The sequence below is a fragment of the Balearica regulorum genome, chromosome 5 (assembly GCF_011004875.1).
Source record: "Balearica regulorum gibbericeps isolate bBalReg1 chromosome 5, bBalReg1.pri, whole genome shotgun sequence".
Lineage (NCBI taxonomy): Eukaryota > Metazoa > Chordata > Aves > Gruiformes > Gruidae > Balearica > Balearica regulorum.
In genome coordinates, this window is record NC_046188.1 from 37,807,162 (window position 1) to 37,827,321 (window position 20,160).

The 20,160-nt window shown below is 50.6% G+C and overlaps 1 protein-coding gene across 1 annotated transcript; it reads right to left on the bottom strand.

Annotated features, from left to right (window-relative positions):
* Positions 1-15,479: 15,479 nt before the first annotated feature.
* ZFP36L1 (ZFP36 ring finger protein like 1) lies at positions 15,480-19,739 on the bottom strand. The gene is made up of 2 exons (XM_075754200.1): positions 18,873-19,739; positions 15,480-18,019 (listed from the first exon to the last, which is right to left on the bottom strand). Exons 1-2 carry the CDS (start codon positions 18,927-18,929, stop codon positions 17,069-17,071), a joined length of 1,008 nt encoding a protein of 335 aa, XP_075610315.1. The 5' UTR covers positions 18,930-19,739; the 3' UTR covers positions 15,480-17,068.
* Positions 19,740-20,160: the final 421 nt, after the last annotated feature.

Sequence of the window (20,160 nt, forward strand, 5' to 3'; positions counted from 1 at the left end):
GATGCTCATTAAAGCCAATTGTGGGCCATTCGGTTTTTTTATAGGAAGCAACCAACACCCAAAACTGCACCCAGGAACCTGTGAGCCATCAGAATATGTCCTGGAGGGACATGGGCATCATGTGCTCCCAAGGAGATGACCCCTTGAACAAATGCACCACTGTGCTTCTGCAGTAGCTGCCATCTCCGAGGGGGTTTAAGATGTGACCTCAGGAAAGAGCATTGCAGCAGTCTAAATCTGCGAGCTCAGGAAATGTGGATAACGCCCTGTCGAAGGGCAGTGTTTGCAGAACTGTGGCGTCACATGGCCCTTTCCACCAGAAAGATTCCCAAAGCGTCATTCAGTAGACTTTTGCATCACTTTTCCTTGCGTTCTCCCAGGTTAAGTCACTGCTTTCCCAGCACTCTCCATGGGACAATGTTGCACAACTCCAAGGAGGCTTTAAGTGTTCTTGGGAAGCAACCGGGCTTGGCCGCTGGCGGATGAGGATTCCCAGATTAGATGGCCTGTGGTCTAATCGAGTACATCCTTGGCTCTGTCCAGGGCAGAAGCCCTGCTTTCCTCCCAGATACTGTCAGCTTGAAATGGAAAAGAAAGGCAGAGTGTGCATGACTGCTGAGGCAGCACAGCCTACTCACCCTGCTGACAGATACGGTGTTCCCAGCAATGCTGCAACACCTCCCTGCCCTGGCAGCCGAAGCCTCTGCTGCAGCACAGAAACAAAATACGGGGTGAGAGGAAGTGTGGTTACAAACACCCAGGACACCGTGTTACTGACGGCCTGGCTGGCGTTGAGGGAAGGATGGTGAGAGCAGCCTGTGGGAAGGGGGTGTGCTACAGCCGGCGGGCATCCCGCACCCCACTGCCAGGCCCCACCTGGCGCTGACGCAGGGAGCAGAGTCCCTGACAGACGCAGCTCCTCCGGGCCATCCTCTCGCCTGCTGATGGGGGACCGACGGCTGGGCCCAGCTCAGTACCCCCTCTCCCTTCCCGAGGGCTGCCACCGCCCAGGGTGGTGACATTTCTCCCAGTGCCTGCAGCTAAAATGATCTCCAGTGTGCAGGTCAGGAATGTGTTTCCCACGTGGGAAAACTGGCAAGAGGCCATGACATTTTTCGCCTCCATTTTAAAAGCAGGAGTGAGGACCAGACCACGATGAGGTGGGGTATCTGCGCTGAGAGCGCCCAGTAATCTCTGTTTATCGTTTTGCTGCCAGACACAAGGTACAATTCCTATCGCGGCTCTCATTTCCATGCCCCTTTGTTTAATTTAAGTGCATCAATGCAACCTCACATCACAGGCACGTGAGCTGAAAAACCTCTAATTGGTGCTGAGTCACAGACAGCAGCTCTGAGTAACTCAGCACTTTGGATCCTGTCATGGCACAAAAGCCCGGACAAGCTCCAGCACTGAAGCATTACATGTTGGAGCCATGTCCACCCATTGCACTGCCAGTCCGAGAGACACGGAAATTTTGTGGGAAACGTCCTGGCGAGCACCTCGGAGGGGAGGACGATTCCTGGTGTGGGTGGATGGTGTGGGCAGGGAAGGACACGGAGGGAGGGAGGGAAGGAGGCAGGTGCTGCGGCAGCCATGACTCACTCACCTGCACTGATCCCACACAGCTACCGGGCTGCCTGCGTCAGGAGGGCTGTGCCACGTCCCATCTCCTGTGCGCAGGGCTAACAAAAGCAGAATAGCTCCTTTCAAGGGAAAGGGATGGCATCCAGGCAGGACTCACACTTCTTTCGCCCAGTATGCAACCCGTGTCGAGAAAAAAATTCCTTTAAACTTTTTAAACTCACACTTTTTAATTTTTTTTTTTCTTTTCACTTGAGAATACCTCAAGGGAAATTCTGAATACCTCCCTGCTTGGGTTCGTTGGTATTTATATCTGAGCTGCAGTAGCAAGAGCTGTGTGAATAATTGATTAATGTTCCAGGCAGATCTCAAATAAAAAGAATTGAGTTTCCTCATTGACTGGAACCTGCTTTTTTCCCCCCAAATAGTAATTCTCTATTCAGGAAAGCACCCAGTGCTTAATCTGTTAATTTCTTTCTCTCTCTCTCTTTTTTTTTTTATTCCCCCAAGAGGGTTGTTTCATTTAGAAATTATTAAAATGTAACCAAACTCGATTTAAAAAAAATCATTCTAAAATGAAACCCAGCATTTAGATATAGCTGCACCTAAGCATGGCAACGGTTTTGAGCATTCCGCTAAAGATATTTGCAAATACGAAACATTTTTGCTGGCCTGAAGTAGCACAGAATCAATTATCTAGGCAAAATAATGTGCCCAGCACTACTTGAGATTGTTCTCTTCCTATGACATTATTCAGGTAACACTGATGAAAAACGCTGCCTTGACATCCGTGGAAGCAGAAGAACTTTGTTTTATCAAAGTTTCACAACGTGAAAAAAAGCCAGCGCTGACTTTCCGCCTCTGTGTCAATGCAGCTCCTTCGGAGGGGCTGGCCGGGCAGCCAGGGCGAAGGGGAATTCAGTTTCCATGACTCATCCGTTCCTGGGCTGCTGCGGAGACAGCCAGCAAGTGGTCAATCGGTGGCAATTGTCATGGGGAGCTGGTGATGGGGATGCTCAGACCATCAGCATATCTCAGGAGAGCCATTCAAAGGCCCTTCCTCTTCAGGAAAGCAGGATCAGAAACTGTCTCTAAACCTGTATTTCTTACCAAACTCCTATCTCGACAACCTTCCACTGCGTCATTTATTTAAAAGTTGGGGGTTTTTTTAATAATATTTTTAGCAATAATGAGAGTAAATCAACCAAACCACTAACTGAATAATATAGCAGGGCCAGGTAAGTGTTGGGGATGTATACAGCAGGCAGAAAAAGAAAAAAAGAAGTGTGCTTCAGAAAAGGAATATTTTAGAGAGTATTGTAGGAGAAGAAATTTTAAAATTATTCCATCTTCTAATCAAGTCTTTCTGTAAGCCTTCCCCCTATGGCACATTCCATTCTCAGTGCTCCTTAAAGTTCATAAAGACCAAGAAATATGTTCAACAAAATAGAGAATAAGAGTATGCCTCAAAAAACACTTCAAGCTACCTATACTTGTTCTGGGAGGCTTCCCACAGTCCCATGACACAGCTGGGTTTATCTACTGCTCTATCTGAAGGGGCAAGTTTTATTTCCACCAGACCTCTTTTTCAGCGCTTCCCTTGAGCCAGGCCTTCACTGAGTCAGTAAAAAAAATTAGCTCCTTTTTTTCCTTTTGTTGGGTAGTTTTCAATCCTTTGGCAGCAGAAAAGATTTATAGCAGTTTAAGGGGCCAAATATTCAGAGCATCTTTTCTTTGCAGTTCCAGCTTTGCTTTTTTGGGTGGGCTAGGAGACGTCTTTGATAAGCTTCAGCTAACTTATGCGTTATACTTGTATTCAGGAGAACAAAAAAAGCAGACATACGCCAGGTAATTCCCATGCACATGTCCTCAGCATGCTGCATACTGTGACAACACCACAATCTTTACACATTGCTGAAGTAGCTCATGCTCGTAATCTGGCTGGTTAGTCATACCGTCCCCACGGCTGCTGGAGATAGGCAGGCGTGATGGGAGGGTAAGAAACCCGCAGTTTATGAGTGCAGTGAGAGCACAGTGAGGATGCAATTACTGTCCTGGAAGGCGGAGGCCTCTTTTGCAAGCCAGCTCCCACTGGGCTCCCAGGCGGTGGCCTGCCTGCAGCTCTTCAGACCAGCACTAGTCCTGCCTCCTGCGCTGCCGGGCCTGAGCATCTGGGGCACGGGGACAGGATAGCAAATAACCATCCACCAGACACATCAGCTTGAACCAGCCTTTTCAGCTATTCTATCAGGGGACTCACTTTGTTCTCACAGACACAGACAGGACCGGGGGTACAGTGCAGGTCCTGGTGGCCAGAGTCCCTGTGCCACCTCGCTTTCCCATGCAGGGAGAGGGGATGTGGCATCAGCAGAGAGCTTGGCCTTTGTGGTAGCTCCCGACTCCCACCACCCCTCCACAGCCCACCCTCTCCAGTTCCCTAAGTCCATACAATAGATGCCGACATCTCAAAATACTCAGGAAGGCGTATGTCCTGTCCTCCCCTCCGCCTGAGGCCACAGCAGGCCCAGTGGCCCGCCATGCCATGCATCGCCCCGGGAGGTGGGTGCTGGCTCTGAATGGGGGCTGTAAAAGGACACTTAGCATCCATGTGCTGGATGGCCCTCCTCTTGTTGCTATGCATGCAATCAGCATTTAAATACAGCTTCATTTCCCTCTGAAAGCTTGCATTCCAATTAAAAAAAAAACCCAAACACCAAAAGCAGGGTTATTTTTAAGAACAATTTTGTAGTACAGCAAACTCCAAGCAGGAGTAGGCTCACTTGTGCTAGGTGCTGTACAAATACAAAGCCAGTTCATGAATGCATATGGCCCCATATGATCGCCTTTTGTCCAAGACATAAAGCGGCAGCTCAGAAAGGCTGGTAATCTTTTTCCACGGTGCTATCCAGGTCTGAAATAAGTGGGGTGTGGTAAATCTATGCTGACGTAAATGAGAGAAGGTGTTTTGAAGAACCCACGACAGGGAGGACAAATTAAAACCAGAGCAGTCTGGTGAATATTACACAAGAAAAGCCTACTCTATTTTCTGTTTCTTATTTTTGTGACTGCAGAAATTCCCCTCATTTTAAATGAGAGAAAGGAGGCCAGGAGGCCAGAGCCAGCATGCTTTGCCACAGTGAACCAGCAGTAACCAAACCAGGAGACTGGCAATGTGACTGTGAACTAGCCATCCCAAAGCTTAGGAACTGGAGATTCAGAGCTCCACCTGGATCAACAGCTGGCCCCGGTCTCCGATACAGGATGAACCCACGCCTCACAGCCACATACAGCTATGTCTGGGTCAGCTGGGAATGGGACTCCATACCAAATCACCAGTGGCACCATTTGTCTCCTCCAGGCAGTGACAGTGTTTCGGTTTGGGGTTTTCTTTCTCCATCTTGAAGCTGCGGAAAGCCGTGGAGCAGACTTTTTCCACTTGCTGAGGGCAAAAACATCCTCCGCTTGCTTCATTTGCTTGGTAAATAGCATGACAGCCTGTGAGAAACATTCTGAAAAAGTTGTTTGGGCTTGATTTTTATATTCCTCTTCCTCTAACAAAGTGCCTGCAAGTTCGTTACAAACAGATCAACACAGTCGAGCACAGCTTGTAGCTTAGCTACATATCAGCCTTTGCTCTGAACTACTGAGGTTTTGGATGATGTCAGTCTGGTCTCCTGAGGGCTGCTGTTGTCATCAGATAGTGAGGTCGATAAGGCACATGTTATGATGAGACATGCTGTTGGGTTTAACCATGGTATCGTGCATGAAGTAGCAAAGAAAGCGGTGCGTTTCCTGGTACAGTGCCTTGATAAGGCTCTCACTGCTTCATAGGTATTTCCACAACACTGTCCTCTATATTCAGCATGCAACAGGTTGCTGACAACCCGAAAGGCCAAACAGCACCAGCATTCAAAAATCCAGTTCCTCTACCAAAAACGTTTGTTTGGAACGTTTTGTTTCTTTCCTTATCTCAGTTTCACTCTTTTTTTTTTATTTTATTTTTTATTTTATTTAACCTTATACAAAGCACACAAAAGTAGGACCCAAAACAGCTGTTCAGAGCTGGACAAAGTACAGTCAGTTTCTGGAGCAGGTTTTTTTCCTGGTCCCTCATCTAGTACTCCCCCACTGCATTTGGGAAGCACCTGAAATCTAGCACAGCTTGTGACCTAGGGGCCCTTGGCTGGAATTGAAGTCGCCAGCCCCCACCAGCACTTGTTTTACGCTGCTCAGATGCTCAGTCCTCAATTGCAGTTTCTTCCTCTCTTCCTGATTTAGTTTATATTGAATGTTATGATTTGTTTTACTAGCAGACCAAATTATAACAGTTCAGGACCAGTTCTGTGTGTCAGAGAGCACTGAAAAGGAATTTGTACATTGCCTTTACCTGGAGCTGGACTGGATTTTACTTTTTTAGCATTCGTGTTTCTTGATTACTTTTTGTATTTCACTTAGATGGAGCAGGGGAACAGGCTGGATCCCTGGCCACCCCTCATTGCCAGCCATGGGAAAGAGTCATGGCAGTCCTAATCCTACCAGTGGGACCACACAGAATAGGCATGCAAAAATTTGAAGTTATCCACGCTTCTGCCAGCTCTGGCCTTTTCACAGTTAATCTCTATGTACTGGAAAAAGGGGAATAAAGTACTTTTTCAAAATTCTAGTTATACAAATTATCATCTTGAACCCCACTGTCTACCAGTTTTTAATGAAGAGCGAGCCTGTTTCACTACTTAAATAAATCCTCTAGGCCCCAGTGGGGGAGTGCAGTGCCTGTGTGTTAATGTGGCAGCAAACCCCTGACCTGGCAAAGGCATGATCTGTGCTGCCTGTGAGAGCAAGACAAGCCCGCAGCCTCAGCAGTGAGGAGGAGAGGTCGGGCAGGACAGCACTTACGGCAATGCAAGGGCGTTGGGTTTTTTCCATCCCCCAAAGGAGATGAACTCAGCATACCCTTTGAACTTGTTCAGGCCTTTTAGAAAGTAACTCGTTATGAGCTTTTTAGCACATAAAGAATATGAGGTCCCAGCCCTGCAAAGGACAAGGGAGGCAAAGCCAAAGGAGGGCACCTTGCAGGAGCAGAGCTCCTTGTTTCAGCAGACTGGAGGAGCTTGGTGGGCTTCCAGCTTCTCTCCTGACGTGGTCCCGCCAGTCTCTGACTCTCAGTAGAACTGGTGACAGTGCCAGGAGACAAGTGGCTTGTCTACACGTTGGAGGAACTCTAAATCCTTTGGTCTCGCCAGAGGGAGAGACGGCACACGTCTCACTGCTCTGTCTCTCCCCGAGGAAGATGCAGGCAGAGGTGCCCCCAGACAGTGAGCAGCGTGTTACAGCCCTCGGCTCAGGGAGTGGGTGCTAAGCACGGTGGGTGGTGGGTGGAGAGCAGGGCTGCAGGCCAGAGGAGGAAGAACAACTAGGAAGCGAAACAAGCATTTGATCCTCGTTCGCCAGCAGCCCGCTCCTGCCACGTGATGGAAGGAGGCCAGCCTCTGCGAACAGGCAGCATTCACTCTGCTCCCGCTGCCCCCCCCGGCCACCTGCGCTTCCAGAGCCCCCTTGGTGCCAGAGTGGCCACGGCGGGCTCCTGCTCTGCTCTGCCAGAGCCAGCGACGAGCACGGCGGGGGGCAAAGGGCCTTTTCTCTCCAACGTGAAGCCAGCGGCCTCCTGCCGAGGGCCGGCCCCATGCAGTGACTGTGTGTCCTCTTCTACTCGCTCCAGAGCTCAAACCCACTCCAGACAGGTTGCTACCTGTCACACCTATTTAGAAGCCGATCTCGTATTCCCCATTGCCCGCAATGCTACAGAGAAGGCATCGAGCGCACTTTGCATCTGAACCGAACCAAAACCACCATCTCATGCCCTCTGACTTCGCCCACCTATGCCTCATGCCCTCCTCTGCTCACTTTCCTGGGGTGGGCAAGGCTTAATTGCTTGTGGGACACAGGGTTATGATCTTATCAGCCCAAGTGGTTTTGATTGCTAATCATGTTGCTTGTGATGACACAGTCATACCCTGAATAAGAAAAAATAGTGGAAGAGCAGATAAAAGTGACCTAATAAGAATGCTGTAGGTCACCTGTCTTTTTACACCGATTTTAATAAGGCCTCTTATAAAGATCATTGGAGGAAATAAATAGCATGACCCAAAGGGTGAAGTTTTTTTATAGACAATAAACCAGTGACATGATAGGAAACAGCATTACAGATTACCCCTCCTTCTTGGAGTGAGAAGGACCCAAGAATCTGTATTGTCCCATCCAACTCGCTGACAGAAATAAAGTGCAGGTACCGTTGCTGGAAAAGTGCCTGTCTGATATTGCTGGTTGTCCAGCTCCTGAGTATTTAGATTCATAGTTTCTAGCTTTAGCAACTAAAATAAGATTTTATTGCTTTTTTTTTCTTTGGATACATTAGGCATCTAATCTGTCCCCTTTGTTTATCACAATTGGAAAACAGATTCTTATTGCTGAAATCTTAACAGGTCAAGAGCAATTCATGAAACCAGCCAGCCTGCCTTTCAGCTGCCGGATGAGACAGATGCTAGAGAAAATATTTTACTTGCAGTACACCCGGCGGTGATCCAAAATCCCTGAAAGAGGACCATCACTGCTTTGTCAAGGAGCCTCCTTTTCAGGGCAGAACTTGACTCTAAAATATTAGTGATGTGGTGGTCACTGGTGAGGGATGCTGGATGATTCAATAGATTTAAATAACTTGACTGAGTTATTCAGAACGGTGAAGCAGCACACGGTGAAAGGCTTGCTGTACTTTTCTATGCTAACCAACACTAGGAAACCAGGCAAGCCAGCTGCTGATGAAAAAGGGAGATGAACATTTGTGACAAACAAGAAGGGACTGTTTCTTTTCCCACTGAACGCTTGCCCATTGGAAATTACTTGATCAGGGAGGTCACAGGGCCAAACTCTACAGCTGAATTTTTTTAAGGCTGGATAATTTTATGACCACTGTTAAGCACTGTAATTTATGTAACCCAAGATAATGATAAGTGGAAACAAATCAACTCATGTTTCAAAGCTTATGTTCCCCCGGGAAAGGTTTGAGCATCTCTCCTTCGGGAAGGAAAACCAAAGGACAGGATCACAGCTTCCTCCGAGTGCACTGGCAGAGGCCCCGGGCTGCCCCAGCCCGACAGTGGGGCAACCACCCAAAGATCCTGGGTGCCATGGGGCACAGCGCTAATATCAGAGCTAGATATTATGCATGCATGCATATTCATTCATGTAAACCCAGTGGGGATAAACTCCCAAGACCCAGGCACCCGCCACCATCAGGCTGTGTGAGGGGAGCCAGGATGCCCCACACAAACGAGCAGGGCCCTTCTTGGCAGCACAGAGGTCGAACTCTGTATCCCACTGTATTCCTAACAGAACCAATATAATTTGATAAAGTGCTTTTCTCCCATCTTCATCACAGATTAGGCCAGGAAGGTTGAATTTGCCTCCACAAGAACCAGGGGCAGGACAGCATCAGTGGGAGCAGAACCAGGCTGAAAATGAAAATCCAGGATGGGTTTAGGACATCCTATTTTTGAGCAGGCATGGGAAGAGAGGAGTGGAAAGGTTTGGAAAAGCAGATCCCCTGGGAACAGGCTGAGCAAGAGCACATCTAGCAGGAAAGCTGAAAGGTGAAACCACACGTGCTGTTCTGCAGGGACTTCACCTGGAAGTTGGGCTCCAGTCCCGTTAACCGAAGGGGATGGGACATGAAGTTAATGGCCACAAACCTCTGTAGGAGACATTCAGGTTAAGTATTAGGCTACACATAGAGAGGTTAAAATAGCCCAAGCATTGAAACTCCCTGACAAGAGAATGCTGTGGACGTGTCAGCGCTGGAGACGTTCAAGGCTATCGCTAGACAACTCTCTGTGCCTGAGAGGTGGTTTGGGGGTAATGAGATCAGTCTTGTCACAGTTAAGAGTGAAGGCCTGGATGACTCACTAGAAGTCCCTGCCAACCTGGACGATACGCTGATAACACCGTGGGCTGCCTGTCTCCGGCCCTCCATCACGAGACCACTGGCCTCCCCCCCCCCGCTGTCTGCCCTCAGGTCCTTACAAATTGCTCGCTTTTGAAACAAACTTTCAAATGTTTTGAAAACATCTCCAGTTCTGTTTTCATCCACACTGAAAGTGTTCTTTTGGTCTGAAAAGTGCTGGAAGAAGGAAAATATCTTGGTCAGCAGATTCAGTCTATGAATCCAAAGCGACATTACCTAAACTTAGAGGAAAATTATTTTCTGCAGCTCCCCTAGCTCTTTTGGCTGGGCACCCTCAAGAGGGGGTGAATTCGGTTTGTTCTCAGCTTTTCAACCCCATGATAAATCTCTAAGTCTAACCATGGGGAAAATGGGGTTATTTGTAAACACAGCACAGAAGATCTGAGGCCGACAGAAAATAAACAGGGATGCTCTCTGCACATTTTCAGCACTGTCCGTTTTCCAAGCAAAAGTGCACTTTCTACACTCTGATTTTGGCCTGGAACAAACACTTTCCTCATTTCTTGTGACTGTAACTTCTTAGTAAACCAGGACTTTGCTAGTGCCCAAAAGCCCTTGCAGCACCTCCAGAGCTGTGAAACACAGTATATTGTCTCCATGTAGCTGTAATCAAGGTAAATCGCCATGGCTTCCACATAAGACAGCTCAAGAAATCTCTTTATAGCAAACAGAGCAAGAGCTTCAAGAAATAACTTTATTGGCGTTTGTTCCATATTGCTTAATGTCTCCTTAGGGGCCGTGGCTACCATCCCAAACAACATTTCTATGGCTTGCGTGGCTACATCCTTTTCCTGTGAATCAACGTTGGCATCTGCTCATCCAGAGTATTCAGGAGAAATATTTGCTGTTGCCTGGAGACTAAGGCAGGAGAAAAAGCATCACGCCTCCTAAATGATTTTTGCAGCTTCTTCTCGGATACTATGCCACTGCCGGACAATCCCCTTCACTTAGCAGTTGTATATCTAACGGGGTTTTAAAACCTGTGGAATAGGTACGGTTATATTTGCCAAGTGCCTGAATTACCTGTAAAGTCCTCCCAGGCCCAGGCATGGAAGGTGTCATGTAGAAGTACAAAGTGCATCTGGCCAAGCAGACTCCATCTGTCTTTGTCAGCATCATCATCGCAGAGACAGAACGACTCCGCTGAAAAATGTCCGACCGGTGGTCGGGTAGCACTGGAGGTACTGTCAACATACCTTACCTATGGCTTTGCCTCCGCCCCGCTGGTGTGGTAGGACTTTAAATACACAGAGAAATGCTGAACCTTGAAATGTTTCCACTGACTCGACTTGTTAAAACTTTTCATATCACACCAACAACCGCTTACATACGTGGGGGATGAGGAAACTTCCTTCCACCCAGAGGTGCAAGAAAACTCTGGAGCTGGCAGTCACGTGCTCCACACAGCCTTACAACCCGCAGGATCCTGCATGGAAAAATTTCACTTCCATGTGTTGACTAAGTTAATGTGGTGGGGATAGTGGGCGGACATAAAATGAAACTATGAAAAGAGATTAATTTGCAGCTGGAGCCCAGGCAGGGAGAACTCTGGTCCTCTGTTTGTTCAGAAAACGGCAGCTTTGACCAAAACCCAGTCAAAAAGAAGAGGTTAAGGCAGCAGTAGTAAAAAAAAATAATATCAAAACCAGGGAAAAAAAAGCAGCAAAAGTTAAGCAAAGCGTCTCTGGAAATTAAGATGTGGAATTCAAAACATTTGCAGTATAATAAACCCAGGCGAGCCCATAAAGCTGTACCAGCCAAAAGGAGCTCTGTTCTGCCTACGAGGAAACCCGAACCGGCGTCACGCCTGGCAGCAGCCGCCCCACAGCCCCGCTTCCTCCCCGCCTCATTGCAGAGTTGTCTTGCTCGCTGCCCTCGGCTATGTTTAACGCGGCGTCTGTTTCCACTCTAACCCCTTCACTTTGGAGGGGGAGGATATAAATCAGCTGCAGAGCTGCCCACAGGGCTCAGTCACAGCAGGTATTGGTTTAGGGTGTCTTAGAGGAATTTTTTTTTTTTTCCCCCGCTGGAAGTATTCTAGGGAATAAGCGTTGGCTTTGTGAGGAACAGGCGTTGCTTAACAGGCCAGAGAGTCTCCAAACAAAGGACATTTTACATCACCAGGCAGAATCATCTTCTAACGTTTTGGGCTGAACTCAGCCTTGAGAGCAAGGGCTGTTCTGCAAGTTCCCGGCAGACGCTTGCAGTGTCCCCACCGAGCCAGTCTCTCCATCCCTCCTGGCGTTCCCAGCCCCAGAGGGACCCTCTGTGATGGGTGTCACCCCTTCCTCCCAGCTGAACTCCTTCCCAACACTAGTTTTGCTGTTTTCCTTGTTTGTGGCTGGTTCATACCCTTCCAACTGCTTCTGCTGTGGGCTCCTCCTGACCCCTTTCTGTGGGGCCCCATTCTTCACTCTTAATTTCTTTGCCTGTTTTGACTTCACTCACCACACTTTTGCCTGTCACCGAGTGCGTGGTCGCTCATCACACCACCTCCCTGCAGCAGAACTGCCTCCCCAGCCCCACTGCAGCGAACAAGACCACACGTCTTGATGTTCACCTGTTGTTACGTAGGGCATGAGGAGCCTCCCCCAAGCACAAGCCCCTCTCAGGCAGGTACTGGGGCTGTGCTTTTGCGTCAGTGCCACCCCTGGACACATCTGCAGCCTCCAGTCCCTGCAACACCACCAGCACTGGAGCCAGGAGCCTCTTTGCTCATACACTGACCACTGCACCTTCTCCCAAAGTCTCCACACTCAAGCACATGCTAGCTTTCCCCAACGCAGGCCACACAAATTGCAGCAATTAGGGCATGCTGTGGTTTTTGCAGGTGTTACTGCATCTTAATAGTCCTTCACATCCTTGAGCATAGTCATCAGATAGTATCCAGCAGGCTACATTATCCAGACCTTCCCCTCAGTGCCATTGCTCCTGAGCCCCACTGGAGAGACCCAGTTCACGCATCCAAACACCGCTAGTTAAGAAACCTTCAGACTTGAGACAGCATGACAGGAACTCGGAGCATTTTAGGATTCTTTTAAAATGGTATTTTTTTGTTACTTGCAGTCTGGCACACCATGCCTATGTATAAGTGATGCTAAACAAAGGTTGGCCAAAACTAGATAGTAAAGTTCGCAACTGCCTTTGAAAACAACAACAGCAACAACAACAAAGAAACCCTATTTGACTTTGCAGCCCTCACCTACAGAGCAGTTTGGGAAACGAGGCAGCTTCTGTTTCTACAGCCCTGACTGCAGAACTGAAGATGTTTTGGTAGAAAAGCCACATCTAGCCCATAGCAAGGGAGTAGCCAGTACAGTTGTTGGGACACCTACAGCTGTTGTAGGAATTAGGAAGGAGGGAGGCAGCTACCAGAGTGGGATCTGAGCCACCTGGAGCTCTGCAGATCAAAGTAATTACGTTACTCTTTACCAAGAGGCAACTGGCACAGACAGACATACACGCTGGCTGTAATTTCCAAAACAGCTAGACATGTTGAAGGTGGATAGCACTAGAGTCACCTGACTTCGAAGCCAAAAAAATAAGGGACAGCTAATACCGTCAGCCCAGAGGCATGGACCCACTCTTCTTACAAGGAGCCCATAGCAAGCATCCATGACTATAACAAAAAGTACGTAAGGAGTGGCAAGAGTCACCATAGGTGTCCCCCTGCCACACACTAACAGCTATAAGTACAACCTGTAAAGTGCACCGAGGCACATTCTGCCGTGCCATTTTACATGGGATGACAGGTATCTTGTCCTCATGGGTGCTTCTCTCTGCCCTGGCATACCAGCCGTATCAGGAGCAACTGCACTAGGGCACAGGCCAGCCCTTTCTTCGTGGCCATTCTGAGAGTCCCGTGCACTAAATCAACAAGTCAGAGCATGGAGGAGCTCTCCAAGTCAGAGGAACGTGTGTCTCAAAACCATCATGCCAGGAAAGGCTATTTAGCTTTCTGAGCCTTGGCTAGGCTATTACCAACCATGGCAAACTGCTAGGGGACACCACAGACACTAACCCTATGAGAAACAGCATGGACAACTCATCCATGGTAAATCCGAGGAAGGAGAAGTCCCTCCAGACTAGCTGCTGCCATATACCCAAGCCACAGTGACTGCTAATGGTATCAGATCAGGCAAATTCCTGCATTGCTGGAGGTTCTTGCATGCTCCCTCTCTCTCTCTCTCACAAACTATTAGAGAAAGTAAACTTCTGATGCTGCCTGTTCTGCTCTTCTCTATCCCCTGTGTCACCTAGCTTAAGGTTAATTTCAAAAGCAAAACACTGAGTGATAGAGTATTTATCATTAATAAACTCACAGGGGAAAAACGGTGCTGGCTTCCAGAACCAGTGCACTAGAAAGACAAGGGAAGTACACAAATACCGTGAGCAAGGACCTACTTCTAGCACAGCTTCCCAGTTGTTTGTCATACCAATAGCACCGTGCAACTAATACAGCTATTTTCTTCACCAATTATTAACTGGGAAAAGACTATTTGTTGGAAGAGCTGCACAGAAAGGCCAGAGAGAAAGCAAGCAGTTTCAAGTTCCACGTGCATGCCCTTCGATAGGCTTGGGATCCTCTCCAGATCAGATATGCCTTGCTCTTCAGGGGCCAACGGCTCAGCTTCCAGTAACAGGGAAGGAGGCAGGCCTGGGTGCTTGCTGCAGCTGGGTATGGGTCTTCCAGGCAGCAGCTCATCTCTCATGTGGGCCCCATCGCCTTTGTGCCCAGGGGCAAGGCTGCGGTCAGCAGAAGGTATCTGAAGGCCGTTGAGCAGTACCGGGGCTATGCCAGAGGGTCTTCTCTCTGGGATCAGCATGCAGACCGCACCAAGTGCTAGTTACGTCAGCATCTGCCGAGCAAACTCCCTGTACAGCTTTGGACTGTTCATGGGAACCAGCTTCTACCAGCCACGCTCCAATTCCACCATCTTTCTTTCTTCCCCCTAGCTCACCTTTATTGCCAGACCACACAGGACAGCATTTTGCACAAAGCCAACAGCAGGGAAGGTACACCAGTGTAAGCCTTAAGGTATCCTGCCGCTTTTGTTTGGCAGGAACTTTTCCAAAAGGAATTAGGAAATGTCTTTCCTGGACATTGAGGCATGTCAAGACAGCTGAAGGATCGGAGGTGCGGCAGCAATATTCCACCCCTGATTTGGAAGCGAGCTGGAACAGTTTCAGATGAAAGAGTGCCAAGCTGGCTCCAGAGGAGAGCTCAAAGGTGAAAACGCAAGATTTACACCATGAGCAGCGCTGGCAAAGTGTCCCTAAACAAACCACTGGCTTCAGAAGTTTCTGGGATTGCCGACCGATACTTCAAGAGGCCTTGAATGCAGCAGCAGGGGGATCTGTATGTACACCAAGACTCTGCTGGGGGTCCATGTTCCTCTCCCATGCAAAACATCAAACAGCCAGTCCGACAAAGCAGACCAGTACCACTAACCAGCCAGGCCTGAGATTTGGGACATCTGTATCGCTTCAACCACGTTAGCCTCACTCAAAACATACATAGGCTCTCCTGGAGGGGGAAGGAGCTGCACAGGAACACAAGGCGTATGAGGAACAAAAGCCAATCCGAGGTTTAAGCTACACTGACCAGAAAGAAGTTTGCAGGAACAGAAGGAGCAACTCAAGATCAGAGGAGGACTGTAAGAGACACAGAGGGTTAGAGGCCGCATCAGGTATTTGCTGCCGTTGATCTGTGCACCCATGTATTTGCAGGGCTGACGCATTGAATCAGTGAGGAATGATGGAGAGACACACCTGAGCAGACGGTGGGCACCTCAAGGGTCAAGAGGAAAGAATCTGCACTTGAGTGGTTGTCTAAAACCAGCCCCTCAATTTTTGCAAGTAAAACCAGCTCCACTGTCAGTTTCTTGAAAAAAACTTGGGGTTTATTGATTTAAACTGCAAACAGTTGTTACAAAAGAGATTCTCTTTTAAATAAACTCACACAAAGAGGAAGAAAAAGCAATGTAGTGAACAGTAACAGGGGGAAAAAAAAAAAATTACATTCATTATTCTCTTTGTGCCAGTCCCGTTCACCTCGGCAAGGAAAACTCCAAACTTGGAATACAGAAACGCAAAGACAAACTGTATTTGGAATGTCTTCAGATAGGCACTTTGAGCCCAAGGCTTTTCTTCTTGAAGAATCTATACAAAGAGAGGAAGAAAAAGGTCTTCCTCCTTCCACACTGTCTCGCAACAGAGCTCAAGTATGTACATTCTAAAGCCCAGGTAGGCAAGACCCAGGGAGGGGAAGAGGAAAAGAGGAAAGGCAAAGAAGCACATTAACTCAATTTGCAGTCCAACACAAAAAAAAAAGGGGGGGGAAATTCTAAAATAAATAATCCAAACACAGTTTTTGCATTTTTTAAATTAATTTTTCATTTTTTAAAATAAAATAACCAAAAAAGTGTGAAGTTACAAAAAATGTCATTGTAGTATAATATATTAAACTGTGGGGAAAAAAGGAAAAAAAGACACTTCACAATCTTAAGATTAATATGGAAGATCATAATTTAAACATAAAAGAATATATTCTATGGATTCATCATCCCGATAAATATGAACAAAATTAACAAAAAAGCATAGGTTTCGGCAATAAATACGTTTTGATAAGTTAAATAAGCTTTTTTATATTGTTGTGCAGTGACAAGCAAAATCTGCTCTCCAATTTCTGACAAGTTATACAAAATTAAAAACCCAGAAAAAAAATAATAAAAAGCTTGGCGTGAGTGCTCTAAGATAGGTCTAAAGTACTCTAGAGCAAAACCATTAAAGCTATGACTACTGGAACTTTGTTTACACGAACTTGTGTGTGTGTGTGTGGAATGACTTCCGTCAGCCCCACCCCCTCTATTTCTTTATTTGTTTTAAGATGTCACATGAATACACAGGGGACTTTTAGCACCAAAATCAAGTCTCTCATAGTCCATCTGGTTTGTTTTGTTTTGTTTTGTTTTCTTCCTCCCAGTCGAAGTCCCACTCATGTTACAATCTTTGTCTGTTCTCAGCTTTTCTTCCCGCAGACCTGAGCGGATCCAGGCAAGATTAGTCTTTAAGGGGAAGGGAGAAAGAGGACTGGATGTTAACGCTTGCCCACATGCCTGCAGCCTAGCAGAAACTGGCCAGTCAGGAAGGGACTGGGAGAGGGCGATGCAGTACATGGCCAGTGGAGGGAGCTGGATCTGGACATTTCCTGCACATCTAGAAGTGCACAGAGCTGCTGGTGCCCTCTGCAGCTGGAGAGGTAATACAGTCACAGTGAAAGTGTTAAAGGCACTAATTTTGTAAACGTTATTGCTTTTCATCGTAATTTGGCACTTAAGGTTTAAGCCAGTGGGTCTACGGCAGGCAGGTGGACATGTTAACATCCAGCTCAGACTACTGGGGACAGGGTGGGGGGAGTTCAGCTTAACATTGTCATAGAGGTGGGAGGGAGCAAGAGGAAACCCCAGATTAGTCGTCGGAGATGGAGAGTCTGCTGAAGATGGGAAGACGTCTTGAGGTGTCCAGGATAGGGGAATCTGAGCCGCTGTGGCTGCTGCTGGAGCTGCTCAGATAGCCCTCCTGGTCAGAGAGGGAGTCCTGAGGACTGGGCGGCGAGTCAAACATGTTGGGGGACTCGGACATGGGCCTGAACAAGAAGGTGGTAGGGGAGCTCCCGCTGGGCACCTGCACCCCCATGCCGGGGGCAAAGAGACTGACCAGCTCCTGGCTGGAGAAGGTGAAGGGGTTGCTGGCGCAGTCAGGCAAGGTGGGGGAGCCCAGCAGGTCGTCGGCACTCAGCATGGGCGGCGGGGTGATGGAAGTGGGGCTGTCCAGCAGCCCGCTGGCAGCAGTGCTGGGGAAGCCGGCGAAGCTGAAGCTGTGCTGCAGGCGGGGTCTGTCGGTGACGGTGGGCTCCCGGCTCCCCGCCACGGCGCGGCGCTCCTCCGCGTTGTGGATGAAGTGGCAGCGCGGCCCGTAGGGGCAGAAGCCGATGGTGTGGAAAGTGCGGCAGAGCTCGGTCTTGTACTTGGGGTGGCGGGTGAGGCTCCGCAGCTCGTGGATGCCGTGGGCAAACTGGCACTTGTCGCCGTACTTGCAGGCGCCGTTCTCCTCGAAGGGGCGGCACAGCTCCGTCTTGTAGCGGCTGGAGTTGACCTGTCCCCCGGGCTGCTTCTGCTGCAGCAGGCGCTCGCCGCCCTCGGAGAAGGAGCGGTCCCGGAAGCGGCTTTCCCGGGGCCCCAGCATGGGAGCCGGCTCCCCTTTCAGGCTGCTGAGGAGCTGGTTCTGGTGAAACTTGGAGTTGGGCAGAGTAACAGAGTGCCTCCTAGGGAAACCCCCGCCGGCCGGGGTGCCCACCGCCTTCCTGTCCAGCAGGCACCCGCTGACACCCGAGGGGCCGTAATTCAACATCTTGTTGCTCTGCAGGGAGAAAGCAAGGGCCGGTCACTGCCACCGCCTCCTCCGGCATACCCACGAAGCCCCGGGAGCCTGGCGCCGCACGGCAGAGCGCGGCTCCCCGCCGGCCGGCAGCAAGCAGGGCGGCCCCGGGAGCGGCAGCCGCCCTGTCCCGACGGACGACCCCCTCCGCAGCAACATCTGCTTCAGCCCCTGTCGCCGCTCCACCGGAGGGCCCCGGGCCGCCCCTCCCCGTCCCCCCGCGCAGCCCCGGCGGAGGGGAAGGAACGAAGCGCGCCAAGCGCCAGGCGCTGGGGAGCCGCTGGCAGCATCCAAAAAAACTCCGGAGCTCTTCTGAAAAAGCCCCCCGGGTGACGGCGGCGAGCGGGAAGGGCAGCGCGCAGCGACGGCGCCCGCCCCACCGCTCCCCCTCGCGGCGCGGCGGCTCCCACCCAGCCCCCGCCGCTCCGCTTTCCCCTCCAGCGGGGCTGGGAGAGGGGCGGCCGAGCCCCGCGGGGTTGGAGCCCGCCCGGCCCCGCGGCAGCGCCGCCGCCCGCCGCGCCCGGGCGTGTTGCAGCGCGGCGGCCTCAGAGGCAGGGGAAGGATCCGGCCCCCCCGCCCGACGCCGCGGCTCAGCCCGCCGGGAGCGCGGGGTTGCGCCCCCCCTCCCTCCCCTCCTCCGGAGCGGCCGAGGCGGGAAGCGCGGGTGGCGGGGGACCCCACGCCCCAGGACGGGGCGGCCGCGCTCAGCCCCCGCCTTGCGTCCTCCGGCCCCGGCGCTAAACTTGTTCCCGACCAGAAAACCCGAGAAAACAACCCAAAGACGAACCCCAAAGCAGCTGAAGAGCTCCGAAGCAGCCCCCGGCGGCGCCCTTACCTTGCATAAAACTTCGCTCAGGTCGAAGATGGTGGGCGACACCAGGGCTGTGGACATCTTCGGCGAGCGAGGGGGGAAGCGAGGGGGGCAGCGGCACACAGACACGAGGAGTCACGGCGTGGGTAAGGCACAGCCTCCAGCGCCCCGGCTCGCAGCCTCCCCCCGCCGCTAATACTGATGCCGCCGCCACCAGCCCGGCCGCCGCGCCCGCTCGCCGCTTCCAGCGGGCTGGGGGAAAGCTGAACTTATAAAGTTTCAGCCTTACCCCCCGGGAGGAGGAGCCGGCGGCGGGAGGAAGGGGAGGAGGAGAAGGAGGGCAGAGTGATCGGCAGCGCGACTGAATCACCCGGGCGCGCAGGCAGGCCGAGAAAAACTTTCGGGAGGAAGAAGGGGGAAGGGAAGAGAGAGGAGAGAGAGAAAAAAAAAAAAAAAAAAAAAAAAAAAGAAAGGAAAGAAAAGGCGGGGGGGGGGGCGGGGAGAAGGCAAGCGGCCGCGGCCGCTCGCTGCCCTCCGCCGCTCTGGAGGAGGCAGTTGTGCGGGCTGCCGCGCGCCTCTGCGCGCCTCTGCGCACGTGTGTGCGCGCCTGTGTGAGCGCGCGTGTGCGCGCGTATACCGCGGGGCCCGGCGCGGGGGTGAGCGCGTTCTCCCCGTTCCTGCGCGCGGCGGGGGCGGCGCGCGTGTCCGGCCCGGAGCAGCGCTCGGTGCGTGGTGCTGCAGCGGCCGCTCTGCGGCCCCGGGGCAGTAACAGCCCCGAGCGCCCGGAGAGGGTTGACGCGGGAGCGGCGGGGCTGCAGCCGAGCCCTGCGCCGTGTCTCACAACTCGCGGGACACCTTTCCAGCCGAGGGCAACCGGGGTCTGCCCGCTTTGATTGACATCCATCGGGTCCGTTTTCCGCGCGGCCGCTCGTCCCCGCGGTTTTGCCGAGGCTGCCTGTGTTGACTCACATCGTCGTTCCCCCTCCGTGTCGTGTCCCCCGGCCCTCCCCCAGAGCCTTACTCCTTTTTTCCAATTTTTATTGAAACCTGGCAGGCTCTGCAAGGGGAAATAGCTCATATCCACATTAATTTAAATTGTTAAAGTATGGGTTTGCCCTTTAAAAGGCTGTTGGATAAATTCTGCGTTTTCTCCCCATATAGTCCTCTTCCATTCCCCAGAACTCAAAATTGTAAAGCTGAAAAAAAAAAAAAGACAAAACCAAAAAATAACGTCTCTGAGCAAGTAATCTCTTCCAGATTTTAGTAGGCAAAGTATGATTCATACTGATATTGGGGGGGGGGGGAGGAAGAC